Source organism: Cricetulus griseus, chromosome 2 (assembly GCF_003668045.3).
Source record: "Cricetulus griseus strain 17A/GY chromosome 2, alternate assembly CriGri-PICRH-1.0, whole genome shotgun sequence".
NCBI lineage: Eukaryota > Metazoa > Chordata > Mammalia > Rodentia > Cricetidae > Cricetulus > Cricetulus griseus.
The window spans coordinates 144,307,051-144,332,817 of NC_048595.1; the positions used below are offsets into that span (position 1 = coordinate 144,307,051).

The window sequence follows — 25,767 nt, forward strand, 5'->3', positions numbered from 1 at the left end:
GAACTCAACATTCTAATCTTCAAGGCTCAGACAAAACAATACAATGAACTCTCAACACTCAATGGCTCTTCTAGCCCAAAGTTTCAAAGTCCTTCAGCAGTCCTCCTCAAAACATGATCAGGTCTGTTATAGCAATACCCCACTCCTGGTACCAACTAGTCTTAGCTAGGGTTACTATTGCTATGATAAAACACCATAACCAAGAGCAAGTTGGGGAGGAAAGGGTTTATTCAACTTATGCTTCCATATCACAGTTCATCATCAAAGGAATTCAGAGCATGAACTCCATCAGAGCAGGAACCTGGAGGCAGGAGCTGATACAGAGCCATGGAGGAGAGCTGCTTACTGGTTTGCACTTCATAGCTTGCTCAGCTTGATTTCTTATAGAACCCAAGACTACCAGCCCAGAGGTAACCCCACTCACAATGCACTAGGTCTTCTCATCAATTGCTAATTAAGAAAATACCCTACAGCCAGATCTTATGGAGGCATTTTTCTTAATTGAGGTTCCCTCCTCTCAGATGACTTTAGCTTGTGTCAAGTTGACAGAAAACTAGCCAGCACAATATGCAAAGGTCCTGAAGAGAGGGAGAGAGACATCTAGAGCAGAGAGTGAGACAAGAGTGAGAGATGGAGAAGGGAAAAGGTAGGCGGAGCTGGTAGGCATTCCTGCAGATGACACCCTTCCTAAAAGAAGAATGGGAAGTCACAAGGAGGGCCCCTTTCTTTTTGCTATTTCCCTTTTTTGGGTTTGCATTTCAACAGCAAACCAGAGCTTTGTGGAGAAAAGCTTGAGAAGTACCTACACAGTTCTAAGAAGTTCAGCCTGGGAGGTCTCCAGAGAAGTACAAGCGGGAAGCAGTATAGATCTGTCCCAAAGTAACGGAAGAAAATAGAAAATATTAATAAATTTGAAAAGTTCCTCTATTAATGCAAAAAAAAATTGAAGAGTATCATGTCCTGGTTTTGTTTTGTTTTGTTTTTGGTTGTTTTTGTTTTTTGTTTTATTTTGTTTGTTTGAAAACAAAGTTATTTTGTTTCTCTGGGTAGCCCTGACTGTCCTGGAATTCACTCTGTAGACCAGGCTGGCCTCAAACTCACAGAGATCCACTTGCCTCTGCCTCCTGAGTGCTGGGATAAAAGGTGTGTGCCACCATCATCCAGAAACCATGTCCTTTTTTTAAGTGTATTTCTGTTGCTTTGACACTGAGACATTCAGCTGGGCCCCATGGGTCCTAAAGAATAACTAGGGGGTGAGCATTGCTAAGAACTGTAGACAGTGTGAGTTCTGGGGTAGGCTTTCATTGTAATCCCCATTTCACGTTTTCCTTTTTAAATTGATGGAAGCTGTCACAGCTTAGCTCTTGTGGCTGTGCAGCCTTTGACAGACAACTGATAAACCCTCCCTTCCCTTGCACAGGAAGCAATTAATCAAGCAGCCCCTTCTTTGGAAACCAACCACATTGTCATCATGAGCATCTAGCTGCTCTGAATAATTTACACATGTCCCAAGGAAATTCCAATCCAGCTGTGAACACTACTGCTTCGCTTCAGTCATAACCACAGTCCACAGCTTATATCTGACATACAAAACTTCACTTCACTAGAGATAAGTATTAGTAACCTCCAGATAAATGATCACTGATGACCATGTAGCAACTGCCCCACCTTGATAGGGAAAAGCACTTCCTCTAGTGACTCAATGAAAATCTGACTGACAGGAAGAAGGCTGCCCACACATGGGATGTATATGGGAGGCTCATGATTCTGTGCACATGTAAGACTTGCAACTGTTAGACCTAGAAGCCATGCACATGCAAAGGTGTGATGCTGTGCACAGTCATGCCATACTCTTTTTCTTCGTTGCATAAGTGGTCTATATAAATTTCTTCTGGCTGATCTGGGAGACTACCCTCCTGTGTACCACCTCCTACATGCTCTTTCGGTTTTCCTTTATTTTATTATTTGGAGGGAGGGACAGAGGTCAGAAGACAACTTTCACAAGTCAGTTCTGTCCTTTAATCTTTTGGGGCAAGATCTCTCTGCTTCTGATTGGGACCTTCACATTCCATTTTTTATGTTCGGTCCAGAGATCAAACTCAAATTGTCAGGCCTCCTAGATGTACTAGTCAGTATTCTCTAGAGGAATACAACCAACATAATGAATATATGATGTGCTAGTCTGAATGTGACTGACCGCCATAGTCTCATAGAGAGTGGCACTATTAGGAGGTTTGGCCTTGTTGGAGAAAGTGTGTCACTGTGGGGGTGGCTTTGAGGTCTCTTTTGTTCAAGCATTGCTCAGTGTGATTGTCAGTCAATTTCCTGTTGCCTGGAAGATGTAGGATTCTCAGATACTTCACCAGCACCATGTCTGCCTGTATGCTGCCATGCTCCCCACCATGATAATAATGGTTTGAAGTTCTGAACTGAAAGCTGCCACCTCAATTAAATGTTTTCATTTGTAAGTTTCCATGGTCAGGATGTCTCTTCACAGCAATAGGAACCCTAAGACAGTGGGCTAAGCTGGTTCGTGCCAGGAGCACAAAAGATCCTAAGACATTTTAGCCCCAGACCCATTCAGCTTCAGCAGTCAAGAGCTCTTTAGAGCATCCATGAGAAAGTGGGAGGAACTAAGTAATGAGTTTGAGTTTGCACAGGCACAGCAGAGAGCATGACTATGGGAGGTGAGAGGTTATCAAAAGCTAAGCGAGTGCTAGCCTTAAGTAGCCCTGACAACCAAAGCTCTGGGGCTGTCATACTAGCTGCTGGCTGCTGGGCACACAGCATCCCAGGCCAAATGCAATAAACCTCTGACTCCACTAATTTATGCTAAAGGTCTCTGGCCTTGAAAGCCTCTAGTTGTTTTCTGTTTAATTTTATGCTTATGGATGTTTTGCCTGTGTATGCCAAAAACCTCTAGTTCTCAAAGCCTCTGGGTTGAAAAATCCAGCCAGTAAGCTCCTGAACTATGAAGACTAGGGGAGCTGTCCCTCCAACTGTTGATATTCCCATCCAAAGCCAGCTATGGTGACTGCATGGGGGAGGGGTGTCTTGCTGACCCTGAAACATCCCTTCCAGGATCCACTAATTCTTAGGGACAGTGAATGGCTCATTGGTGAACTTGGCTTTCTTATGCAAACCAGCCAGTCCACAGCCATCACCTCATCCACAGGGATCTCACACTCTACAACACTATTTACCCCTTAATCACTGCAGGCCAAGGGCTAGACAACTAGGGAGAGCCTCCGAGCCTGTTGAAATTATTAAGACTAGTAAGTGGAAAGCCTCCTTACCCAGCCTTCCATTCCTTTTCTCGGAAGACAAAATAAATGTTCTTGCCCACATTTTTCTCTTCTCCTCAAATCTCCTGGGTGTGATATATTATGTCACCTGTTTCTAGGGATCCATAAGTATAAAAACTTCCCCAGTGTTAAATCTGGTATCTTTATATTTCCCAATACGTGCTTAAAATAGACACTAAGCTCTTTAAGATACATGCAATATTTTCTGATTTGTAATCTTAGCACCCAAGAGGCTAAAGCAGAAATATAAGGAATTTAAGGCCATCATGCACTGCACACTTAGAACCTGACTCAGAAAAAAGAAAAAGGAGGACGAGGAGCAGGACGAGGAGTGGGAGAAGCACAAGGAGGAGCAACAGGAGGAGGGGAGCAAGGGGAACAGGAAGGAGCAGGGGCAAGAGGAGCAGAAGAAACAGGAGGAGCAGAAGGAGGAGCAGCAGCAGCAGTTGGCATCAGAATACACACCTTTAATTCACTTGGGAGACAGAAGACAGAAGCAATCAGATCTGAGCCTGCTTTACATAGTGAGTTCCAGGCCAATCAGGGACACACACACACACACACACACACACTAAAATAAAGAACAAAGGTGAAAGTTTTTAAAAGAAAAACAGAACACCGTTTTTCAAAAATAAAAACATATATTCTTAATTTATTCTAATTGACATTAGGGTGGTGAATGATGGTAAAATTCAAACAAAATAACTTTTCTTCATTATCCCCTACAATGGCTTCTGCAACACATCTGTATTGGCCCTGAAATGAGGAATAATAAAGACAAGCAATACAAAATGTTAGGTGTTGCTATTTCAAAGGTCTCTGTAAGAACATTTTTTTCTTTTCTTTCTCTTTTTTTTTTTTTTTTTTTTTTTTTTTTTTTTTGAGACAGGCTCTCACCTTTTAGCCCTGGCTGGCCTGGAACTCACTATATAGACCAGGCTGGCCTCGAACTCACAGAGATCCATCTGCCTCTACGTCCTGAATACTGAGATTAAAGGCATGAGCCAGGCAGGAACTTTTTTCTTATCAGTACATAACATTGAAATTGAATTGGTTATTTTCTTGTCATGAAAGGAATCAAACCCAGAGCTTGATGCCTGCCTGTCAATACTCTAGCATGGAGCTAATTCCCAAGCCCAACTTCATTTTCTTAGTTTTCCAGTAGGATGAAAGTCTGAGTGCCTTTTAAAATTGTGTGTGTATATGCATGTGTATGTGTGTGTGCCTGTACACATGTGTGAGTGCATGCGTGCATGCATTCCTGTAAGGCCTGAGCCCATGTGGTGGTCAGGGAACAATTCATGGAAGCCAAGTCTCTCCTCCTGCCTTGTGAGTCCCAGCAGGAGAACTCCATTCATCTTGGAAGTAAGCACCTTTATCGATAGCCATCTTACTGATCTCTGCATGCATTTTAATTCAGTGAGCAGAATCCATTGGTTTCTCAATTAGAAAATGAGGAATCTTATCATTTCTTTAAAATAGCCTACAAGAGTTCAAATCCCTAGAATTGACATAAAAAAAATCTAAAACCAAAACTCTTAGCCATCTTAATTTAGAAAACTATTCTTGACTGTGACCACATTACCCTGAACACGCCCAATCTTACTTGAATAACTTTTGGTTTTTTTTTTTTTCGAGACAGGGTTTCTCTGTGGCTTTGGAGGCTGTCCTGGAACTAGCCCTTGTAGACCAGGCCGGCTTCCAACTCACAGAGATCTGCCTGCCTCTGCCTCCCAAGTGCTGGGACTAAAGGCATGCGCCACCACCGCCAGGCGAATAATTATTCTTCTTTTTTTTCTTTTATTAGTTCAAATTAGGAACAAGCTTGTTTCACATGTCAATCCCTTCTCCCTCTCCCTCTCCCTATCCCTCTCCCTCTCCCTCTCCCTTCCCTCCCCCCCAACATCCCACCTGCCCCTAGCCATCCCCCCTCCACTCCCCAGGCAGGGTAAGGCCCTCAAAAGGGGCTCCCCAAAGTCTACCACATCATCCTGGGCCAGGCCTAGGCCCTTCCCCATGTGTCCAGGCCAAGAGAGCATCCCTTCATATGGGATGGGCTCTCAAAATCCCTTCTTTTTTTTTAAGACCTTACATATTTAATACAGTGCGTTACCCCTGTACAAATGGAAAAAAATTAAGTTCAACATTTCTAGACCAATATGGCTGTTAATTTTTGTACAATGCCAACTCAACATGGTAAACTGGGATACTTTTTTCCAAAGTTGACAGCACATCTAAAGTTTCCAAAAATTCAAATTATATATATATATATATATATATATATATATATATATATATGGTAGTATGCGAATAACTATTCTTAAAAGTGGAGAGTTGCAGGGCTGGAGAGGTGGCTCAGAGGTTAAGAGCACTGACTGCTCTTCCAGAGGTCCTGAGTTCAATTCCCAGCAACCACATGGTGGCTCACAACCATCGTTATGGGATCTGGTGCCCTCTGCTGGTGTGCAGATATACATGGAAGCAGAATGTTGTATACATAATAAATATTTAATCTAAAAAAAAAAAAACTGGTGAGTTGCTTGTTTCTTAACACATGTGGTTTGAATAAGAATGGCCCCTATAGACTCATAGATTTGAATGTTTGATCACCAGGAAGTGGCACTATTAGGAGGTGTGGCCTTGTTGGGGCAGATGTGGCTTTGTTGGAGAAAGTGTGTCACTGGGGGTGGGCTTTGACATTTCAGATGCTCAAGCCAGGTCCAGTGTTTGTCTCTCTCTCTCTTTCTCTCTCTCTCTCTCTCTCTCTCTCTCTCTCTCTCTCTCTCTCTCTTCCTGCTTCCTGCCAATCCAGATGTAGAACTCTTGGTTCTTTCTCCAGCTGCCATGCTTCTTATCATGACAATCATAGACAAAACCTCTGAACTGTAAGCCAGCCCCAATTCAATATTCTCAATATTTTCCTTTACAAGGGTTTCCATGGCCATGGTGTCTCTTCACAGCAATCCTAAGACAATACATTACTGCAAAAGGTTAAGAAAGCACATGTTTCTTAAACAATACCTTAGGAAATAGTATTCCCTTGAAGGAAAATGGTACTACTGTATTCACAGTCTCTGAAAACAAAACACAAACATTATTAGTCATCGTAGGTGATTTTTTAAAATATGGAATATAGTTTCATGGAGCACTCTGATGAACATCAGAAGCATTTCTAATGGAAATGTAGAGAAAGGACCCCTACACTCTACCTACTACCCTCCTACAATATCCACAGTGTTCTACCCTGACACTCAGGTACACCAGAGCCTCTCCCTGTACCAGCCCATTTCCATCTCCTAGGGCATCTGAATTCTTAAGACCTATCAGTCTCAGTGAATTGATGAATATATGCATCAAACTAGGTTATATATGTGCAAAGTTAACTTTTAGAGATATTGCTGCACCTTTAGCTGCATATAACAGATAAGAATCTCCCTAAAGTCAGGAGAGATGTTTCATCTGGCAAAACCTCAGGCATGCCAGGCACTATATCATCTGAGTGATATCCCCCATGAGACGGTTCAAACACAGCCAGAACCCTTACACCCCTTCCAATCACACCACCAAAAGCCTAAGAATTCACCCTCAGTTTAAATAAGCAGCCATGAGACTGGCCCTGCACAAGCCACAGGGCGCAGAGGCAGACAAATAAGGAAAGCCAGACAACAAAATGGTGAACTTCAGGTAAGGTCAGAGAGGTAGAAATATTTTGAATGTCAAACAGAAGAAATAGTGGTCTTTAAAAAGCAAAGTGTGGGGGCTGAAAAGATGGCTCAGCGGTTAAGAGCACTGACTATTCTTCCAAAGGTCCTGAGTTCAATTCCCAGCAACCACATGGTGGCTCACAACCACCTTGAATGAGATCTAGTGCCCTCTGCTGGCATGCAGGCAGAAGACTGTATACATTGTATACATAATAAATAAATAAAATCTAAAAAACAAAAAAAAAAAAAAAGCAAAGTGTGAGCCAGGCAGTGGTGGCGCAGGCCTTGAAACCCAGCCCTTGGGAGGCAGAGGCAGGTGGATCTCTGTGAGTCTGAGGCCAGCCTGGTCTACAGAGCTACACAGAGAAATCCTGTCTCAATAAATAAATAAACAAATAAATAAAGTGTGTGTGTGTGTGTGTGTGTGTGTGTGTTGCATGTATACAGCATAACAAAAAATTTGGGGTCATAAGACAACTTGTAACAGTCACCTCTCCACAAGTGGAACCCAAGCCAAGCCATCAGGCTCTGCATGGCGGCAAGCATCTTCACCTACTGAACCATCTCACCAACTTAACTGTTGAACTATGTAAGTGTGTACTTGTCCCTGGTACCAAGGTCGTTTACAAGACAATGTCTGATTCCCTGGATCAGATGGGTAGGTGCTGGGAATAGAACCATACCCCACTTCCTTTCTGATCGCTGCTTCCTGAACTGCCTGCATGGGAACAAGCACTGGTTTATCAGTAGAGTGGAGAAAGGGGAAAGGGGGTGCACAGGGATGTCTGGAAGAGACAGGTGGAGAGAAGGAGTGGGGCAGAGTGTCTGCTTTTAAAGGTTGCTCAGCGCTTGAGTATAGGAGCTTATGTAGCCATGCCATGCATGCACATAGGTTACATAAGGCCCTGGGATGACTAGGTATTTTGCCTGGATGCTGATGGCACATGTGCAGTCAACTCTGGAAATGCTAACACCTAGGGAGACTGAGCATTTTGCCTGGGTGCTGACGGCCACGTACATGGCCCTGGGACCCCAGAAATGTTGAAAATGATAACAAATCCTGCTGCTGTTCCTCCACAGCATGAAGATTGTGTCCTCAGATTGAGACAAAATAAACCCCTCTTGTTATTCTCTCTCTCTCATTCTCTCTCTCTCTCTTTCTCTCTCTCTCTCTCTCTCTCTCTCTCTCTCTCTCTCTCTCTCTCTTTCTCCCTCTCTCTGGGCTTTTGAGACAGGGTCTCTCTGTGTAACAACATTTTTAATTCTGCATATGTGTGTGAGAGAGAGAATATGTGTACATGTGTACAGTTGCTCACAGAAGCCAGAGGAAATCAGATCCCCTGGAGTTGGAGTTACAAGAGGTTGTGACCTGCTCCAAATGGGTGTTAGGAACTGAACTCTGGTCACTAGAAGAGCAGCAAGTACTCTTAATTGCTACACTACATCTCCAGTCTGTGCCTTGGAAACTCTTAGGACAGGCAATCTTTATACTGGAGAATGCTCAGTAACACCCTGAGAATATCTCAAAGGTGCATTTCGGATTGATGGTCATCCTAACGCTCTTTCATTTCCCTTTGGTTTTTGGTTGGTTGGTTCATAGGTTGAGTTGTGCTCAGTTAACAAAAACAAACCAGAATACCACTAAGTGAGACATCTCTCTAATATTTATGTCCTGATTTGTAAAACAAGTAAACTATCTATTTAATGAAGACTTCACCAGGTTTTATAGTGGCTTTCTGATTTTGTTAGTCCATACAAGAAGGGAGTTTGGAAGTTCTTATAAACTATTACTGATTGTCTGCCCATGTCCTTCCTGAAATATCATGATTATTTATGGAAAGTATCTTTAATAAAGCTGGATATGGTTTGGCTTGGGGGGGGGAGATAGTTGCTAATAAGCCTGAGCTATTGGCCAAGCATTTGTAATTAATATTAAGACTCTGTCAGTTATTTATAAACTGGTGGTTAGGACAGGAAATCTCCACCTACAGGAACCCAAGCATTATTATCAGTAAAGAAGCTTCATGTTTCCAGTGTTTCCTTGTCCTAACAGCATCGAAGAGAATTGTGGTGCTCTATAAGAAGCACAAGTCAAATGCTTACCTCCTTTCAGAGCTTTGCAGAAAGAATAATTGTCATCATATCCGTGGCAAATAATTTCTTTTCGAGTTGGCACCTCTATGGAGTTGACATTGATGGAGAGGTTGAAATATAATTTTTTTAAGTCTCTCCCTTAGAAAGTAAGAAAAAAAATCCCATTAGTCGCTACAGTAAGGTGTTCTGTACAGAGTGTTTGTTGTGCCCTTAGTGTGTGCCTTGTGCTTTTTTTCCTACACTGCTGCATCACAGCTGTCTATGAGGTATTAGTATTCTTATTCCAATGATAAAGTTCTAAGAAGACAACTTTGCAGAAGAATTGAATGCTTCACAGTGACAGCTATGTAAAATATGCAAAAAAGCAAGCAAGCAAGCAAAAAAAAAAAAAAAAAAAAACAGAAATACTCAGATTGTGACAGCTACCAAAGACATAAGACTTTTAGTTTTGATAAAGCTCACCCAGAAAATTCAAAGGAAAGGAAGGAACTGGGAATAATCAATTCATCAGCTTTTGGAGTTTGGATAAACATTGTCAAAAGAATATAAAGACCAGGTGTGGCAGTGCATGTCCTTAATTCCAGCACTTGGGAGACAGAGGCAGTCCCATCTCTCTGAGTTCAAGACCAGCCTAGTCAACATAAAGATGTCCTGCCCCAAATAAACTAAAATAATAATAATAATAAATAATAATAATAATAATAATAGAAGAAGAAGACTGAAGCAGGAGGCTCACAAGTTCAAAACTGTCTAGGTTACAAGGTGAGTTCAAGGCAAACCCTTGATAATTTAGACCTGTGACAAAATAAAATGTATAAATATACATTTTTTTAAAGACGGGGTCTCATTGTGTACCTTTGTCTGACCTGGAAACCACTAAGTAGATCAGGCTAGCCTCACATTCATAGAGATCCATCTGCCTCCACCTCTGAATGTTGGGATTAAAAGTGTGATAAATTTATCACAATCACTATAGATCAATCAAAAGCAGCTTCTCCATCTTCAGACTGAACTCCACTATGCTTGACAGAACTGCCAGATCCTTCTCCTGGCCCCTCTTTGAGACTGGTTCTATCACCTTCCCATTGTCTTAGTCCATCCCATGTGTGTATCCCTACCCCCCACCCCACCCAGTCACCTCTGGCTCCTCTTCATTGTCATTGAGCGTTCTTTCTTACTGTTCCTCTTCAGTTCTCAGTTTTAACCCTGAACATTCTCCCTGATTTTAGGTGCCACATGATTTTACATCTTTAGTCAAATATTTCTCAGTTCTACAATGTGAGGATCTTTGTCCCAGCTGGTCCCGTGGCCCTTGAGCCCCCAAATGAGCACACAGAGACTTTATTAATTATGAAACTGTTGACTGTTGGGTTTCTTGTTGGCTAGATCTGTCTTTTTTTTTTTTTGAATTACAAACAAGATTGAATTACATGACAATCCCAGTTCCCTTCTCCCTCTCTTCCTCCCCTACCATCTCCCCAACTAAAAACCCTACCTATCACATATCCTTTCTTCTAATCTACACCTGACTAAACCTTTCTGCTCCCTCATGACCTCTGCATCCTTCCTTTTCTTCCCTTCTCATTCTCGTAGCTCCCTCCCCCCTCTTCCCATGCTTTCAATTTGCTCAGGGGATTGTGACCCTTTCCCCTTCTCCAGGGGACAATGTTTGTCTCTTTTAGGGTCCTCCTTGTTTACTAGTTTCTCTGGCAGTGTGGATTGTAGGATGGTAATCCCTTACTCTATGTCTAAAATCCACATATGAGTGAGTACATATCATGTTTGTCTTTTTGTGATTGGGTTACCTCACTCAGAATGGTTTCTTCGAGTTCTATCCATTTTCCTGCAAATTTCAAAATTCCATTGTTTCTTTCTGCTGAGTAGTACTCCATTATGTAAATGTACCACATTTTCTCTATCCATTCTTCAGTTGAGGGGCATCTAGGCTGCTTCCAGTTTCTGGCTATTACAAATAGTGCTGCTATGAACATCGTTGAACAGATTCCTTTGTTGTATGAATGTGCTTCTTTTGGGTATATGCCTAGGAGTGGAATTGCTGGATCTTGTAGTAGACTGATTCCCATTTTCTTGAGGAGTCGCCATACTGATTTCCAAAGTGGCTGTACAAGTTGGCACTCCCACCAGCAGTGGAGAAGTGTTCCCCTTTCTCCACATCCTCTCCAGCATAAACTGTCATTGGTGTTTTTTATTTTAGCCATTGGCTAGCTCTATCTTAATTATTAACCCATTTCTATTAATATAAGTATTTCCATGTTGTCTTATCTTACCGGAGAAGGGTCCGGACTTCTTACCCCTTTGCAATCTCACATGGTGTCTGTTAAGTTTCTCCACAGAGAAGAGAGCAATTTCCTGTTTGTCCCTGCTTATATCCTGATTCTGTCCAGCTATACCTCCAGACCTCTATGTTTAACTAGTGGCAAGTTTCTGCCCAGCTACGTCACTTCCTGTCTGTCTATACATACCTCCAGACCTCTATGGTTAACTAGTGGCAAGTTTCTGCCCAGCTATGTCACTTCCTGTCTGGTCAGTCAACCAATCAGTGTTTTATTCATTAACCAGTAAGGGAAACATATATACAAAGGAACATTCCCCATCACAGTTCCCTCACACAATAAACTCAAAGGTGATTTTCCCATCATCAACATCAAACTGGTGTTACAGGAATCTTTCTGGAACAAGCCCCCTGACACCACAAAGAGTGGAAGAGAGATGTCACTGATGGACTGAAGCCAGGACAGCTCCTAAAAGGGCTTTGATCCTGGTTCCAGCTGCATCTTCATTTTATTCCTTAAAACTGCCAAGTGGGTGGGCAAGCAAGCAAGCAAGAAGCATATGTGGCAGTCGGGAGGCTATTAATGGTAACAACCAAATGTTTCAGCTATTTCTCCAGGTATCCCTATGTCAGGTAGCAAGTGGGGGTATGCTGGGCAATAGGCAGCACAAGCAGTGCTTTTAAGTAAAACACTAAATAAATCAATAAATCAGTATCTAATAATTGATCTTTTTATTTTATTCTACTTACCAGACACCTTTCTAGCCCTACTACTACCATGTCAGCAGAGGCACATATTACCCCAAGCCTGAAGACCACCAAATGACCTATGTTTGCTCTATATAAACACTTCCTGGGTTAGGTGTAGAAAAGATTATTATGGGGCCAGTTAAAAATTAAAAAAAAAAAAAGAGTAGGTCCCATGGACTCTCTAAACACCAGAGTGTGTACGTGTATGAGTTGAAGAGATGAGTCCACCAGGAATTCCTGAGGCACAGAGCTAGGGCTCTGTGCTGCACACATTGTAGACAGCACTGCTATCCTGATGACAATGTAAAATAAAGAGCCTCTTCCTCAACTCCTAGAGGTCCAGCATGATTCCAGTCTCCAGTGACTCCAGGACAGGAAGTCCTGCTTTGACATCTCAGTGGTTTATATCTTGAGAAGCCTTTGGTCTTGGACATGACTAAACTCATAGTTATGAGCAATGGCTGTAGTAACATACCACTTCTGAGGCCTAGCAGGTCAAAGACATCAGTGTGAATGTTGGAGTGGGAAATGAGAAACACAGTGGCTATCATGAGGGAACAAAAGAAAGTATTTTTGAGTTTGCCTAGGACAACTCCAGGATTGGCTAAAAGTAACCCTGAAGGGACTTATTACATGGGTTTGTTTGTTTCTATTATACAAAGACTCGCTGGTAAGATTGAAAAGTGCCAGAAGATATCATTTCTATTCCCACTCAATCTTTGACTCAAGCTTATAATTACAGCTCTTATTAAATTCAGGTTAGAAATAAAACCATAAAAGCAAGCCTGGTTTTATGAATGGGCTCTGCACTTTATAGAGATTATAATAAATTCTAGGATAGTAATTGTGAAGCACTATAAAAAATGACTAGATAACTATTTTGTTACGGGATTAATATAATTAATTATGTGATATTGAATGAATAACACATTTGTGGCGGCAATGAAGGAATTCCATTTAAATTTCCTGCTAAAGAAACTGTTATGCGGGGCATTGGTGGCACATGCCTTTAATCCCAGCACTAGCAGGCAGAGGCAGGCAGATCTCTGTGAGTTCGAGGCCAGCCTGGTCTCCAGAGCAAGTGCCAGGATAGGCTCCAAAGCTACACAGAGAAACCCTGTCTCAAAAAACAAAAAACAAAAAGAAAAAAGAAAAAAGAAAAAAACTGTTATAAGGAGGGTAGTCAGCAGACAGCATATAGCTGCAGAACCTTAGATCTATTTAGCATTCAACTATATGCCTGCCAGGCAGTGGTGGCGCACGCCTTTAGTCCCAGCACTTGGGAGGCAGAAGCAGGTGAATCTCTGTGAGTTTGAGACCAGCCTGGTCTACAAGAGGTAGTTCCAAGACAGCCTCCAAAAGCCACAGAGAAACCCTGTCTCAGGAAAAACAACAACAACAACAAAAACAAACAAACAAACAAAAAAAAAAAAAAACTATAGGTCTTACATTGGGGCAAGCTCACCCTGAAATGATCAAACACCTCAAGTGTCCTTGAGACAAGCCATTCTTTTTTTTTTTAGTTTTTTATTTTTTATATATTTGAATTACAAGCTAGATTGAATTGCATGACAATCCCAGTTCCCTTCTCCCTCCCTTCCTCCCCTACCACCCCCTCAACTAAAATCCTACCTATATGTCCTTTCTTCTAATCTACACCTGACTCAACCTTTCTGTTTCCTTATGACCTCTGCATCCTTCCTTTTCTTCCCTTCTTACTCTCATAGCTTCCTCCCGCCTCTTCCCATGTTCTCAATTTGCTCAGGGGATGGTGACCCGTTCCCCTTCTCCAAAGGGGAAGTTTTGGAGACAACAAAGTTGAGACAAGCCATTCTTACAAGTCGTGAAATGACTGATTGGTTGATTGATTTTTGAGAAAGGTTCTCACTATGTAGACCAGGCTAGCCCCAGACTCACAGACATCTCCTCCCTGCACTTCCCAAGTGCTGGGATTAAAGGTATATGCACCACACTCAGCTCCTGATTTTTTTTAATTAAAAAATTATTTTATTTTATTTTTCTATATGTTTATGTTTGTGAACCACTTGCCTGCCTGGTGCCTCAGAAGCCAGAAGAGGGTATTGGATCTCCTGAAACTGGAGTTACAGACAGCTGTTAGTCATCATGTGGGTTCTGGGATTCAAACCAGGTCCTCTGCAAGAGCAGTTAATGATCTTAACCACTGGTCATCTCTCCAGTCCCTGTTGACTTATTTTTTTGAAAGGGGTAAACTAAACTAAAAGGCTTCACTTCTAGGAATAAAGGGACCAAACACTCACTCAGGTCCTGCATTAGCAGCCATGACAGGGTACAGAAAAGACATGTAGGCCTCTGACACAATGAAACTCCAGATCCCCTGACCTCCCAGAGCCTAGGGCAAAAACTGAACACAAAGAAACTCCAGACCTCCATCCCCACCCCCACCCCAGCCTCCTAGATACTTGGTTGCTGGGAGCTGTTTGACCACAAAAGAAACTCCAGGGGAGACCAAAACCTCCCCTATAGTCTCCAGAATAGAGTTCTGAAAACTATTGGTGTCTATGTACAACAGGCCACCTGCAAGTAACAAGACAAAGCCATAGAAACCACAGAATGTTCCCTCTCAGCACTGACCAATGAGAATAATTGGTACACAGGTATTTCATGCCAAAATATGACTTTAAGAAATTCTCCTGATTGTTCCCAAATGTCAGCCAATCAGAAGCCAACCAGTACCTACTGATGTAATCCTGTGACTTTTGTCTTTAAAACTTAGCAGTAGACAGGGAACTTCACCCCCTCTGGAGGCTGCTGCATCAGCTTGCTAGACAGGTTCCTCCCTCGGTAGGATAGAACAATCAATAAATCTTGTGCATTTGCATTGGTGGTCTGTCTCCCTGGGCTCTTTGGAGATCCTTTTGACTTGGGCACAACATTTTTAATTCTGCATATGTGTGTGTGAGAGAGAGAGAGAATATGTGTACATGTTACAATTGCTCACAGAAGCCAGAGGAAATCAGATCCCCCAGGAGCTGGAGTTACAAGAGATTATGACCTGCTCCAAATGGGTGTTAGGAACTGAACTCTGGTTTCTAGAAGAGCAGCAGCAAGTGCTCTTAATTGCTACACCATATCTCCAGTCTGTGCCTTGGAAACTCTTAGGACAGGCAATCTTTATACTGGAGAATCCTCAGTAACACCTTGAGAGTATCTCAAAGGTTCATTTCAGATTGATGGTCATCCTAATGCTCTTCCATTTCCCTTTGTTTTTTGGTTGGTTGGTTCATAGGTTGAGTTGGTGGGTGCGTTTTATTTATTTATTTGTTTGTTTGTTTGTTTGTTTACTTTGAAACTGAAGGACCCCGAGCTAAAATACTTGTGACTTTTATCAGAATGAACCGTTGAGTCATTACATCCTTATTGTTGGTAGCTGTTCTACCTGCAAGAGGGGAAGTCACCGTCCTGAACATTCCGTGATCCTGTGGGCCCGGAGATTATGGTCGGCCACCTGGAACAAGCTAATCAGAACTGTTCACCTCACCCTTGCATTCCCCGAATTCCCCCAGCCCCACCTGGTTGTGGTTTTCGCCTTTAAGAAGCCCTTAGACCTTTGTTTGGGGTCGGACTCTTTGAGTCCTGAGTGAGCTTGAGTCCCGACCCCAGTGCCCTGGTTTAATAAAACCTCTTGCTATTTGCATCAAGTCTTTGCCTCCACCTGTTGGTTGGGATCACCCCTGTCAGGGGTCTAAGATCCTAGGGGCCTGAGCCTCCGGGGGTCTTTCAAAACGTGGTCTCACCAAACTCATGAACTCAATCCTCCTACTTCGGCCCATATGATGTCAAGGACTTAAGCACTATATTGGCCTCTTTTGCTGTACAACGGTCTCAGGTCTGCACTCCAGATTCAAGCCCTGCATGTCTTTTCTAGTCCTCTCTCATATGTATGTGTTCCTCACTCAAAGTGCTGACATGCATCTTTTTATTATCTGGGACTGGAAATACCACATGTTTTTAAAGGGGAAAGGATTAACCTAAAAAGTGAAATCACTTGCTGGGCGATGGTGGCTCACGCCTTTAATCCCAGCACTCGGGAGGCAGAGGCAGGAGGGTCTCTGTGAGTTCGAGACCAGCCTGGTCTACAAGAGCTAGTTCCAGGACAGCCTCCAAAGCCACAGAGAAACCCTGTCTCAAAGAATTAAAAGAGAGAGAGAGAGAGAGAGAGAGAGAGAGAGAGAGAGAGATCACTCACTGTGTAAACCGTCACATGCTAATGACTGAGGATAAGGCACTCCAGAGTCTGGGGATAATAAAGAAGAAATTGCCAAGCTTTAACTAGGTCAAAATTTCTACTATTTTACCCTTGGCCAAATAAGGATGAATCGTTCTTTGTTCCACTGCCACAAAGGCTTCGGGCTGTCAAACAAGTTACCCTGAGATTTGTCTCTTCTGTGGCACTGACAGATTCTTGGGAGGCGGGGGTGTTCACACATCAGCCAAGACTTTGCCACTGAGCTCTATCCCTAGCCCCATGACTTAAACTTTGTTCTACTTAATAGAACCTCCTAGCCCCTTCTTTCTGCATGTCTTTAAGCCTGCTGTCAAGGCCCACAAATTCACCTTGACTTAGGTCAGAGAGTTCAAAAATGTCCTTAGTCTTCCAAGGTTAAAGCTATAAGACCTAAAGGTCTAAGGCATGGCTACTGTAGGATCTTGGTCATGGATATCTTATCTAAGTAACAAAAAACTTGGTCTGAGGTATGGTTACTCTTGACCTTCAAGGCCAGATAATGAGAAATTTGAGTCTAAGCTGTGGTTACCAAATGCTTGGAGAATTATGGAAGAAAGTCTGTTCTTTGTACATGATAAACAAGTCTTGCTGGGTGTTGGTGGCACACGCCTTTAATTCCAGCACTCAGGAGGCAGAGGCAGGCGGATCTCTGAGAGTTCGAGGCCAGACTGGTCTACAGAGTGAGTTCCAGGACAGCCTCCAAAGCTATAGAGAAACCCTGTCTCGTAACCCCCCCCCAAAAAAGAAGTCTTTTGCCATGTTTCCCTTTTGGGTTGGGGTATTTAAGAATAGTGAAGAATAAACTTGGGACATCTAGTGTTCACTGGATTGCCCTCCTGACTCTATTCTGTACCTCTGTCTTTTCATTAGCATCTTTTCATTAGCCTTTTCTCAATCCACACTTCCCCTCTCAGGTATGAACTGGGCAAGTCAGCTGGATCTGACTGAAGCCCTACAAAGATGGGTTACAACACCACCCTTTGTCAGTTGTCCTACACCTGTCAATGTATCAAACATTCAACAATTAGATTCAGGAAAACTAACAGCAAATTTCATTTATAGTCTTCTTCTTCTTCTTCTTCTTCTTCTTCTTCTTCTTCTTCTTCTTCTTCTTCCTTCTTCCTTCTTTTTTCCTTTTCTTCTTTTCTTTTTCTTCTCCTCCTCCAACTGAAACAAAGTCTCACTATGTAGCTTTGGCTGTCCAGGAACTCACTATATAGATGAGGTTGACCTTGATCTCAGAGATGCACCTGCCTCTGCCCAAATGCTGGGATTAAAGGCATATACCACCATACTCAGCTTCTTTCTCAATTGCCTTTTTCTTACAAACTACAATCTGAGGAAGAGGGAATGCTTCTTTCAGCTTATCTGTATGACACTGGTCATAGTGAGACAGACATGTAATCCCAGCACTGGGGAAGCAGAGACAGGAAGGCTGCCATAAGTCCTAGGCCAATTTGGGCTATGTAGACCTAAATTTTTAGACCAGCCTGGATTATATAGTGACACCTTGTTTCATAAAGCAGAAGGAAAGAGAAAAACAACACCAACAACAAAATGTTATTACTAGGGAGATGGCTAATATACTAGAGAGCTGGCTCATTGGTAAGAGTGCTTGCTGTTCTAGGGGCTGGAGAGATGGCTCAGAGGTTAAGAGCACAGACTGCTCTTCCAGAGTTCAATTCCCAGCCACCACATGGTGGCTCACAACCATCCATTATGAGATCTGGTACCCTCTTCCGGTGTGCAGATATACATGCAGAATGTTATATACACAATAAAAATCTTTAAAAAAAAAAGAGTGCTCTTCTAAAAGACCTAAATTAAGTTCCCAGCAGCCAAATTGGGCAGCTCACAGCCAACCATCTGTAACTCCAGTTCCATGGAATCTAATGTTCTGCTCTGGCTTCCATAGACACCCACACACATGGTGAATAACAGAGAGATATACACTCACACACATAAGTAAAATAATAAAAAATATGTCTTTCATAAAAGCTTGTTATTCACAAGATAGCAGTTTGTAAAGTATAAAATGTGCTCCAAGTCTTTTCTGAGATGGAGACCATAGTGCTAAAGATTAGAATTCATTTCCTGGAGCCGGGCGTTGATGGCGCACGCCTTTAATTCCAGCACTCGGGAGGCAGAGGCAGGCGGATCTCTGTGAGTTCGAGGCCAGCCTGGTCTCCAGAGCAAGTGCCAGGATAGGCTCCAAAGCTACACAGAGAAACCCTGTCGGGGAAAAAAAAAAAAAAAGAAGAAAGAAAAGAAAAAGAAAAAGAAAAAAGAAAAAGAATTCACTTCCTGGGAATGTATGCCTTTAATCACACTTTAATCACAGCACTTGGGAGGCAGGATCTCTGTGAGTTCAAGGTCAGCCTGGTTTATAGATCCAGTTTCAGGACAGCCAGAGCTGCTATTTAGATAAACCCTGTGTGTGTGTTGGGGGTGGGGTGGGGGGTGGGGGGAGATCCTGGCTTGCTCACAATGAAACTCAGTATTTCTCATCAGCTGAATAGCTAATAGTTGGCAAAGGCCACCCATTACTAGAAGGCTTAAGTTATTCTTATTTCTACCCCATCTCCTTGTAAAACCCTCCATTACAACTGTGAGTTGGTCTAGAATACAGCAAAAATGACAAGAATATCACTTCCTTGATTAAGTCATATAATACTCTTTCACCTTGTTATCTTTTGCCAGTTTTGATGAAGCAAGTAGCTATGGTAATAAGGTCTATGTAGCCAATAGCCAGAATCCAGAGACTGCCAACAACCACATGACCTTAGAAGTAGTTCCTTCCATAGTCAACCCCAAACCTGCTCAACATCTTAATTATGGGTTTATGGGGAACCCTGAGTGACCTGAGTAAACCATACCCAGACTAATTACTATCCCATAAAGACAGTATGTGTTGTGTTAAGGCACTAGACTAAGAGTGTGGTGACATATAGTTTAGCAGTAGATACAAACACAAATATATTTGGAACAGAATTTTACTGGGTGAATTTCTAGAGCCTTTTAGTTGATTACAAAAATGAAAGTTTGGGGATTGGTGAGATGGCTCAGAAGTTAAGAGTACTGACTGCTCTTCTAGGGGCCCAGAGTTCAATTCTCAGTACCCACATGGAGGCTCACAAACATCTCTAGTAAGTTCTGGTGCCCTCTTCTGGCCTCTTTTTTTGTTTTGTTTTGTTTTGTTTTGTTTTTGTTTTTCAAGACAGGGTCTGTGTAGCTTTGGAGCCTATCCTGGCACTCACTCTGGAGACCAGGCTGGCCTGGAACTCACAGAGATCCACCTGCCTCTGCCTCCCGAGTGCTGGAATTAAAGGCGTGGGCCACCAACACCCGGTTTAAATAAATCTTTTAAAAAGTTTGTATTTGTACTTACTTGGGATGAACTTAATATGTAAAAATCCATTGGTTCCCTTCAATGTTATACAGGGTTCAGCAGTAATCGAAAAAGGGAACTTCATGCTATCTAAAATGAATAAGCAAAACATTAGCACATTGTTATAAATAACTTCCAATAAATATAACATTCTGAATATCAGCCCCCAAAAGCTTTTTGTGTTAAAATTATATAACGAGAACAATTGAAGGTCATTAAAAACTCTCTCTCTCTCGACGGGTGTTGGTGGTCACGCCTTTAATCCCAGTACTCGGGAGGCAGAGGCAGGTGGATCTCTGTGAGTTAGAGACCAGCCTGGTCTACAAGAGCTAATTCCAGGACAGCCTCCAAAGCCACAGAGAAACCCTGTCTTGAAAAACCAAAAAAAAAAAAAAAAAAATCTCTCTCTCTAGAAGACTGACAGTTGTAGCATAGTTGAATAAGAGGACCTAGGTTTTCCCTCAAGTACAAGTTCCACTGTAAAAAGCCAGAAACTAACAAAAAGTCTTCAGTTCCTGCAAACACACAAACTGTACTCACTGGTGTCACTACAAAGATTCAGGACATCCTCTCTTCAGAGTCCTAGACCCCAGCACCATACAATTAGGAAGCAGCTCCAAACCACCAGCTTTACCTGTATCTCAATACCCTAATTCTTCCAATCTAGCTCCCAATGACTGACTTCCAGGCTGTGCATCTTGGAGTTCTGATAATCTGGCACAGTCTAGCTACACAGCAAAGCAGGGAAGAAGGTGTCTGAGCTGACAGACGCTACTTCCTGGTTCTCCCCTCTACTCAGCATGTGTGAAGACAGAAACTCCAAGCTCTCAGCTTTTCCATCGTTAGAGAGAATTGATACAGTCTTCTAGCACCTCCAGTCCTCCAGAGATCCAAAAATAATTAATACCCATCTCACTAATCCCGGAATTTTGATGAGTGTGGGTGACACTGAAGGGAACATGCAAAAAAAAAAAAAGCACTTCGACCTAAGAACCATTTTGACTTCAGACTCCATTTACCTGTAGGATGAAACACAGTTCAAGTTCCCAAGCCCTAGGGGAGATGAGAACTTTCCATTGACTGACAAACCTCCTGCCTAAACCATAGAAACAGTCAGTTATGCCCCTTAGTTCTTACTGTGGCTGCTCCCAACAAGAGAAAGAACAAATGAATCTGATTGGATGGACGGAAGAGCTCCCATTTTGTATAGGTTGACAAAGATGGACCACACAAGGAAAAGTCCCTAATCTTTGACTTCTGATTGGTGAAAATTATAACTGTAACTTGGCAACAAATGTTTGTGATTTTTGTGCTTATAAACCCCTCTTCTAGAAGCAGACACCCACAACTAATCACTGAACTGAACTGGAATCCAGTTGCAGAGAAGGACAAGTGATGAGCAAAGGGGTCCAGACCAGGCTAGTGAAACCCACAGAAACAGTTGACCTGAACATCAGGGAGCTCTTGGTTCCCAGACTGATAGCTGGAATACCAGCATGGGACTGATCCAGACCCCAGGAACATGGGTTTCAGTGAGGAAACCTCGGAAATCTACAGGACCTCCTGTAGTAGTTCAGTACTTATCCCTAGCATAGGTGTGGACTTTGGGAGCCCATTCCACATAGAGGAATACTCCCTGAGCCAAGACACACAGGGGTGGGCCTAGGCCCTATCCCAAAGGATACAATAGACACTGATGACACCCTATAGAAGGCCTCACCCTCCAGGGGGAGAAGAAAGGATATATATATAATAGGTAGGGTTTTATTTGGGGGAGGGGTGGTAGGGGGAGGGGAGGGAGAGGGAACTGGGATTAACATGTAAAATAATCTTGTTTCTAATTCAAAAAAAAGAAAGAAAGAAAGAAAGAAAGAAAGAAAGAAAGAAAGAAACCCTCTTCTGCCCCTGTTCAGGGCCGCCAGAAGCAAAGCTCCCTAGTCCAAGTCCAAATCAGTAACCCACTTATGTGTTGTCTCTTTTCTTCCTTGTGGCACACAGTGGACTGGATGTAACAATATCACCTATCTACCTGGGGTAGAAGATGTTGCTAGAATTAGTGGATGCCTGTCCAAAATAAATTCAAGTTGGGTGAGGGATGTAGCTCAATGTTAGAATGCATGCCTAGCTATGCACAATTCAGGCCCCATTAAACAAATAAATCTATGAAAAACAAATAAATAAATTCAAGTGAGTCAGCCAGACTCTTGAGGGCAATCTATTTATTTATTTATTTATTCATTCATTCGTTCATTCATTCATTCATTCATTTTTGTTTTGTGGCAGGATCTTACTCTCTAGCTTAGAACTCACTATGTAGATCAAGCTGGCCTCAATATTGCAACAATCTTCCTGCCTTGACCTCAGGAATGCTAGAATTAGAAACATGAAACACCATGCCCAGTCCAAGTAGAATTTTTTTGTGGGCCTTAAAAGGTTGCCATATAAGCCAGATGTGGTGGCATATACTTTACTCTTAGCACTCCAGAGCCTGAGCTGGAAGAATCTCCATGAATTTTATGGCTATTCTGGGCTAACCCATACTACACAGTGAGTTCTAGGTCATCTTGGGTTACAGTGAAACCCTGCTTCAAAAAGAACAAACAACAAAATGTTCCATTTCTTAATGCTATTATGGCAAATAGATTTGACATGTGTTTGGAAGAGCATATGAATTCAAAAACCACCTCTTCAGCAAGCCACGAAGAATTCAAATGTGCCAAAATCTTGATTTTGAATTCCAGATCAGTCCAAAATAACTTTTTCTTATTTAAGTTCCCTAAACTATAGTGATTTGTGTTTTTGTTTGTTTGTTTTGTTGGTTGGTTGGTTTGAGTTTGTTTTGTTGTTGTTGGTAGTTTTTTGTTTGTTTGTTGTTGTTGTTTTAGTTTTTGGTTTTTCCAGACTGGGTTTCTCTGTATAGCCCCAGCTGTCCTGGAGCTTACTCTGCAGACCAGACTGGGCTTGAACTCAAGGAGATCCACCTGCCTCTGCCTCACCAGTGCTGGGACTAAAGGCATGCACTACCACACTTGGTATGGTGTTTGTTAGGCAAGCCAAAATAACTAAGCCTACCCAGATAAAAAAAAAAAATTACCTCTCTTCTTTCTTGAAAATTGTCCTCAAAGTCAGGACTGAATCAGCTGTCACTGTCACTAACACTTACCTACCGACTTTAAAGGAATTAATGTGTTCCAAAGGGAGGTGTTTTTGTCTTAGTGAACTCTCCCAGGCAAGGGAGTGCTAACACTCTGGAATGGCAGCCTGCAGGGCCATCGAATAGAGACCCTCGTTGCTATCCTCCAGCCTCATGTTGGGGGGCTTCAGGGAATGTCCACAGGACTTGTTGGTGTCACAGAGCAAAGGGGCAGATTCTACCTCAGAAAGTCTCATCAAAAGACTAAGGAAGCCAGGTGTGTGCCAGGTGTGGTAGCCCGTGCCTTCAGTTCCAAAAGGCAGAATCACACAGGTCTCTTAGTTTGAGACCAGCCTAGTCTACATACCAAGTTCCAGAACAGCTAGTGCTATACAGAGACTCTATATCAAAAAACAACCAAACACACAAAGACAAAGGGAGCTAAATTGCTACTAAAAGAGTAATGCTGAATAATTTTTATTATACATTATTAATAGGCATAAGAGTCACAATGTAGTACCTACCAAAAGAAGTAGTGTAGGGACTGCACAGGTGGCTCAGTAAATAAGAGCAGGCCCAGGCTCAATTCCCAGAACCTATATCAGTCAGCTCAAAGTAGCCTGTAACTCCAATTCCAGGGAGTTTGGTGGCCTCTTCTGACTTCTGGGGGCACCAGCCTGAACATGGTACACATATATAACCAGAACACACACACACACACACACACACACACACACACACACACACACACACCATCCTGCACATGCTGTACATATATACCTAGAACACACACACACACACACACACACACCATCCTGCACATGCTGTACATATATACCTAGAACACACACACACACACACACACACACACACACACACATATCACTAAAATAAGTAAATTGACAAAATGGGGGGCCAAAAAGAAAGAAAACAGAGGCTAGCAGACTGAACTTCCTAATGCTCTAGAAGCATAAATGTTAACTGTGGTCAAAGTGCTTCACAAGCACATCCCCCAAAATAACCAAGCTGGAGACACTGATTAGGCGGGCTTCTTTACCATGGAAGGAAGCCCGCAGTACTGCAGGAGTTGTCACGGTGCATCTATGAAGTCCCTTCTGCATTTCCAGACGATTAGGTTGAAGATCCTGCTTTCCAAAGAACTGGCATTTCGGAAGGAATCGACTTCCAACCATCCAGATATTTCCAGGCAGGACAAAAAATGGACAACCAACCAAGCAATCAACGAAAGAGAAAATAAACTGAAACTATCAAGCCCCCAGTGCTAGGTCTTCAGATCCCAGGCATTTGCTAGTGAGAAGTTGTGCGGTGACAATTACGTTAATTATGAACCAACAGCATATAAGTTTATCTCAACTGAAAAATATTTGCAGTTCCAGCACTGGGGAGGTTGAGGCAACAGGGAGCCTGAATTTGAGGGCAGCATAGTGAGTTCCAGGCAAAAATACGCAAATAATTCAAGAGGCAGAGGCAGGGGTATCTCTTTCGTTCCAGACTAGTCTGGTCTATCTAGCAATTTCTAGGCCAGCCCAGGGCTATATACTGATAACCTGTCTAAAATAGAATATTCAGGATGTGGTGATGCATGCCTTTAATCCCTGGATGTATAGGCAGGCAGATTTCTGTGATTTCTAAGATAGCCTGGTTCCAGAACAACCACGGCTACATAGTGAGACCCTGTCTCAAAACAAATTATAGGGTAATAATAATTACTGCATAAATCCATAATCAGCGTTACTTTTTCTAAGTGACTCTGTGGTAAAATTCTTAACTCTAGCAAGCCTCATAAAGTGAACTCTAAAATCACTTTCATTTTGCAACTAAAAAAAAAAAAAATGAGGCAGAGAATGTCTAAGTACTTTGCTCAAGTCCTACAATCGGTGGAGAGACCAGGTTAACATCCCAAGAATAGAGATGCTTGCACGCACTAGCCCTAGAGGACCACAGGCTGGAGCGGAAACCCCCACCAGGAAGCAGCTATGGGTCTGCTTTCTCAGAAGGAACCAGTTTGTGTCGGGGCTGGGACTCAAAAGCAAACAGTTCTGCTGGAATTGAGAGCTTGAAACTGTGCTCGGAGTGGAGGGGACTGACCATTGCAGCAACAGAAGCACACGGAGGTAAAAACAAACGGTTCGGAGATCTGTAAGTGGGCAGTGAGTGGAAGAAGACCCACACCCGGAAGTGGTCGGCCTGCTCCGCCCCTACCCCATCCCATCCCCCATCCCCATCCCCACCCCAGACCTCAGCAGCCCGCACAGCTGGAGCCACAGAGACATTTTCGCCTGCCCTCAGCTTCGGGTTCTGTGAAAACTTTCTCTGAAAATAGTTGGCGCTGCAGTTATTTGTTGCCTTGTCACTTACCACAGTAACTGTAGGAAAAAGTTGCATCGGAGGAGTTGCAGAACCACAGTTGCTGTTCAGATTCAGTAAATATGAGAGGAAGCAGCGTGGAAAAGAGAATAAATGGCAACATGATTTAATATCTCCAACACTTTCCACACTCAGGGAAGATCATCAGACTCGACAGTGAGGAAGAAGGAACAAACTTAGTCACCAGTCATGTGATTTCAAAGTTCCCATCCAACTGTTTCCTCTTTTTATTTGTGTGACTGTGCATTTGTTTTCGTTATCTGTGCACCTTCTGCTGCAAGGCAAGAGAAAGAAAATGACCTAGAATATACTGTTTCTGAACACTTAATGTAAATTAAAGTAATTGGCATTTTATTTACTTATTTAATCATTAGCACACAGGAAGTTTTCAGTGAGACGAAATGTCCTACAGGAGACCCTTTCTTAAAGTAAACTCAGCTGGGCA

The 25,767-nt window shown here is 42.6% G+C and overlaps 1 protein-coding gene across 1 annotated transcript; it reads right to left on the reverse strand.

Moving 5' to 3' along the window:
- Positions 1-3,926: 3,926 nt before the first annotated feature.
- Positions 3,927-25,451, reverse strand: Ly96 (lymphocyte antigen 96). Its single transcript, NM_001246773.1, has 5 exons — positions 25,314-25,451; positions 19,802-19,891; positions 9,113-9,241; positions 6,327-6,379; positions 3,927-4,061 (listed from the first exon to the last, which is right to left on the reverse strand). Exons 1-5 carry the CDS (start codon positions 25,423-25,425, stop codon positions 3,963-3,965), a joined length of 483 nt encoding a protein of 160 aa, NP_001233702.1. The 5' UTR covers positions 25,426-25,451; the 3' UTR covers positions 3,927-3,962.
- Positions 25,452-25,767: the final 316 nt, after the last annotated feature.

Bases quoted from the DNA above. Each gene is read 5' to 3' on its own strand.
- Ly96 (NM_001246773.1), bottom strand. From the start codon at position 25,425: ATGTTGCCATTTATTCTCTTTTCCACGCTGCTTCCTCTCATATTTACT. The intron at 19,892-25,313 runs GTAAGTGACAAG...TATTCATTTTAG, and splicing joins TTTTTCCTACAGTTACTGTG to ATAGCATGAAGTTCCCTTTT. The intron at 4,062-6,326 runs GTATTGTTTAAG...TCCTCATTTCAG, and splicing joins AGGGAATACTATTTCCTAAG to GGCCAATACAGATGTGTTGC.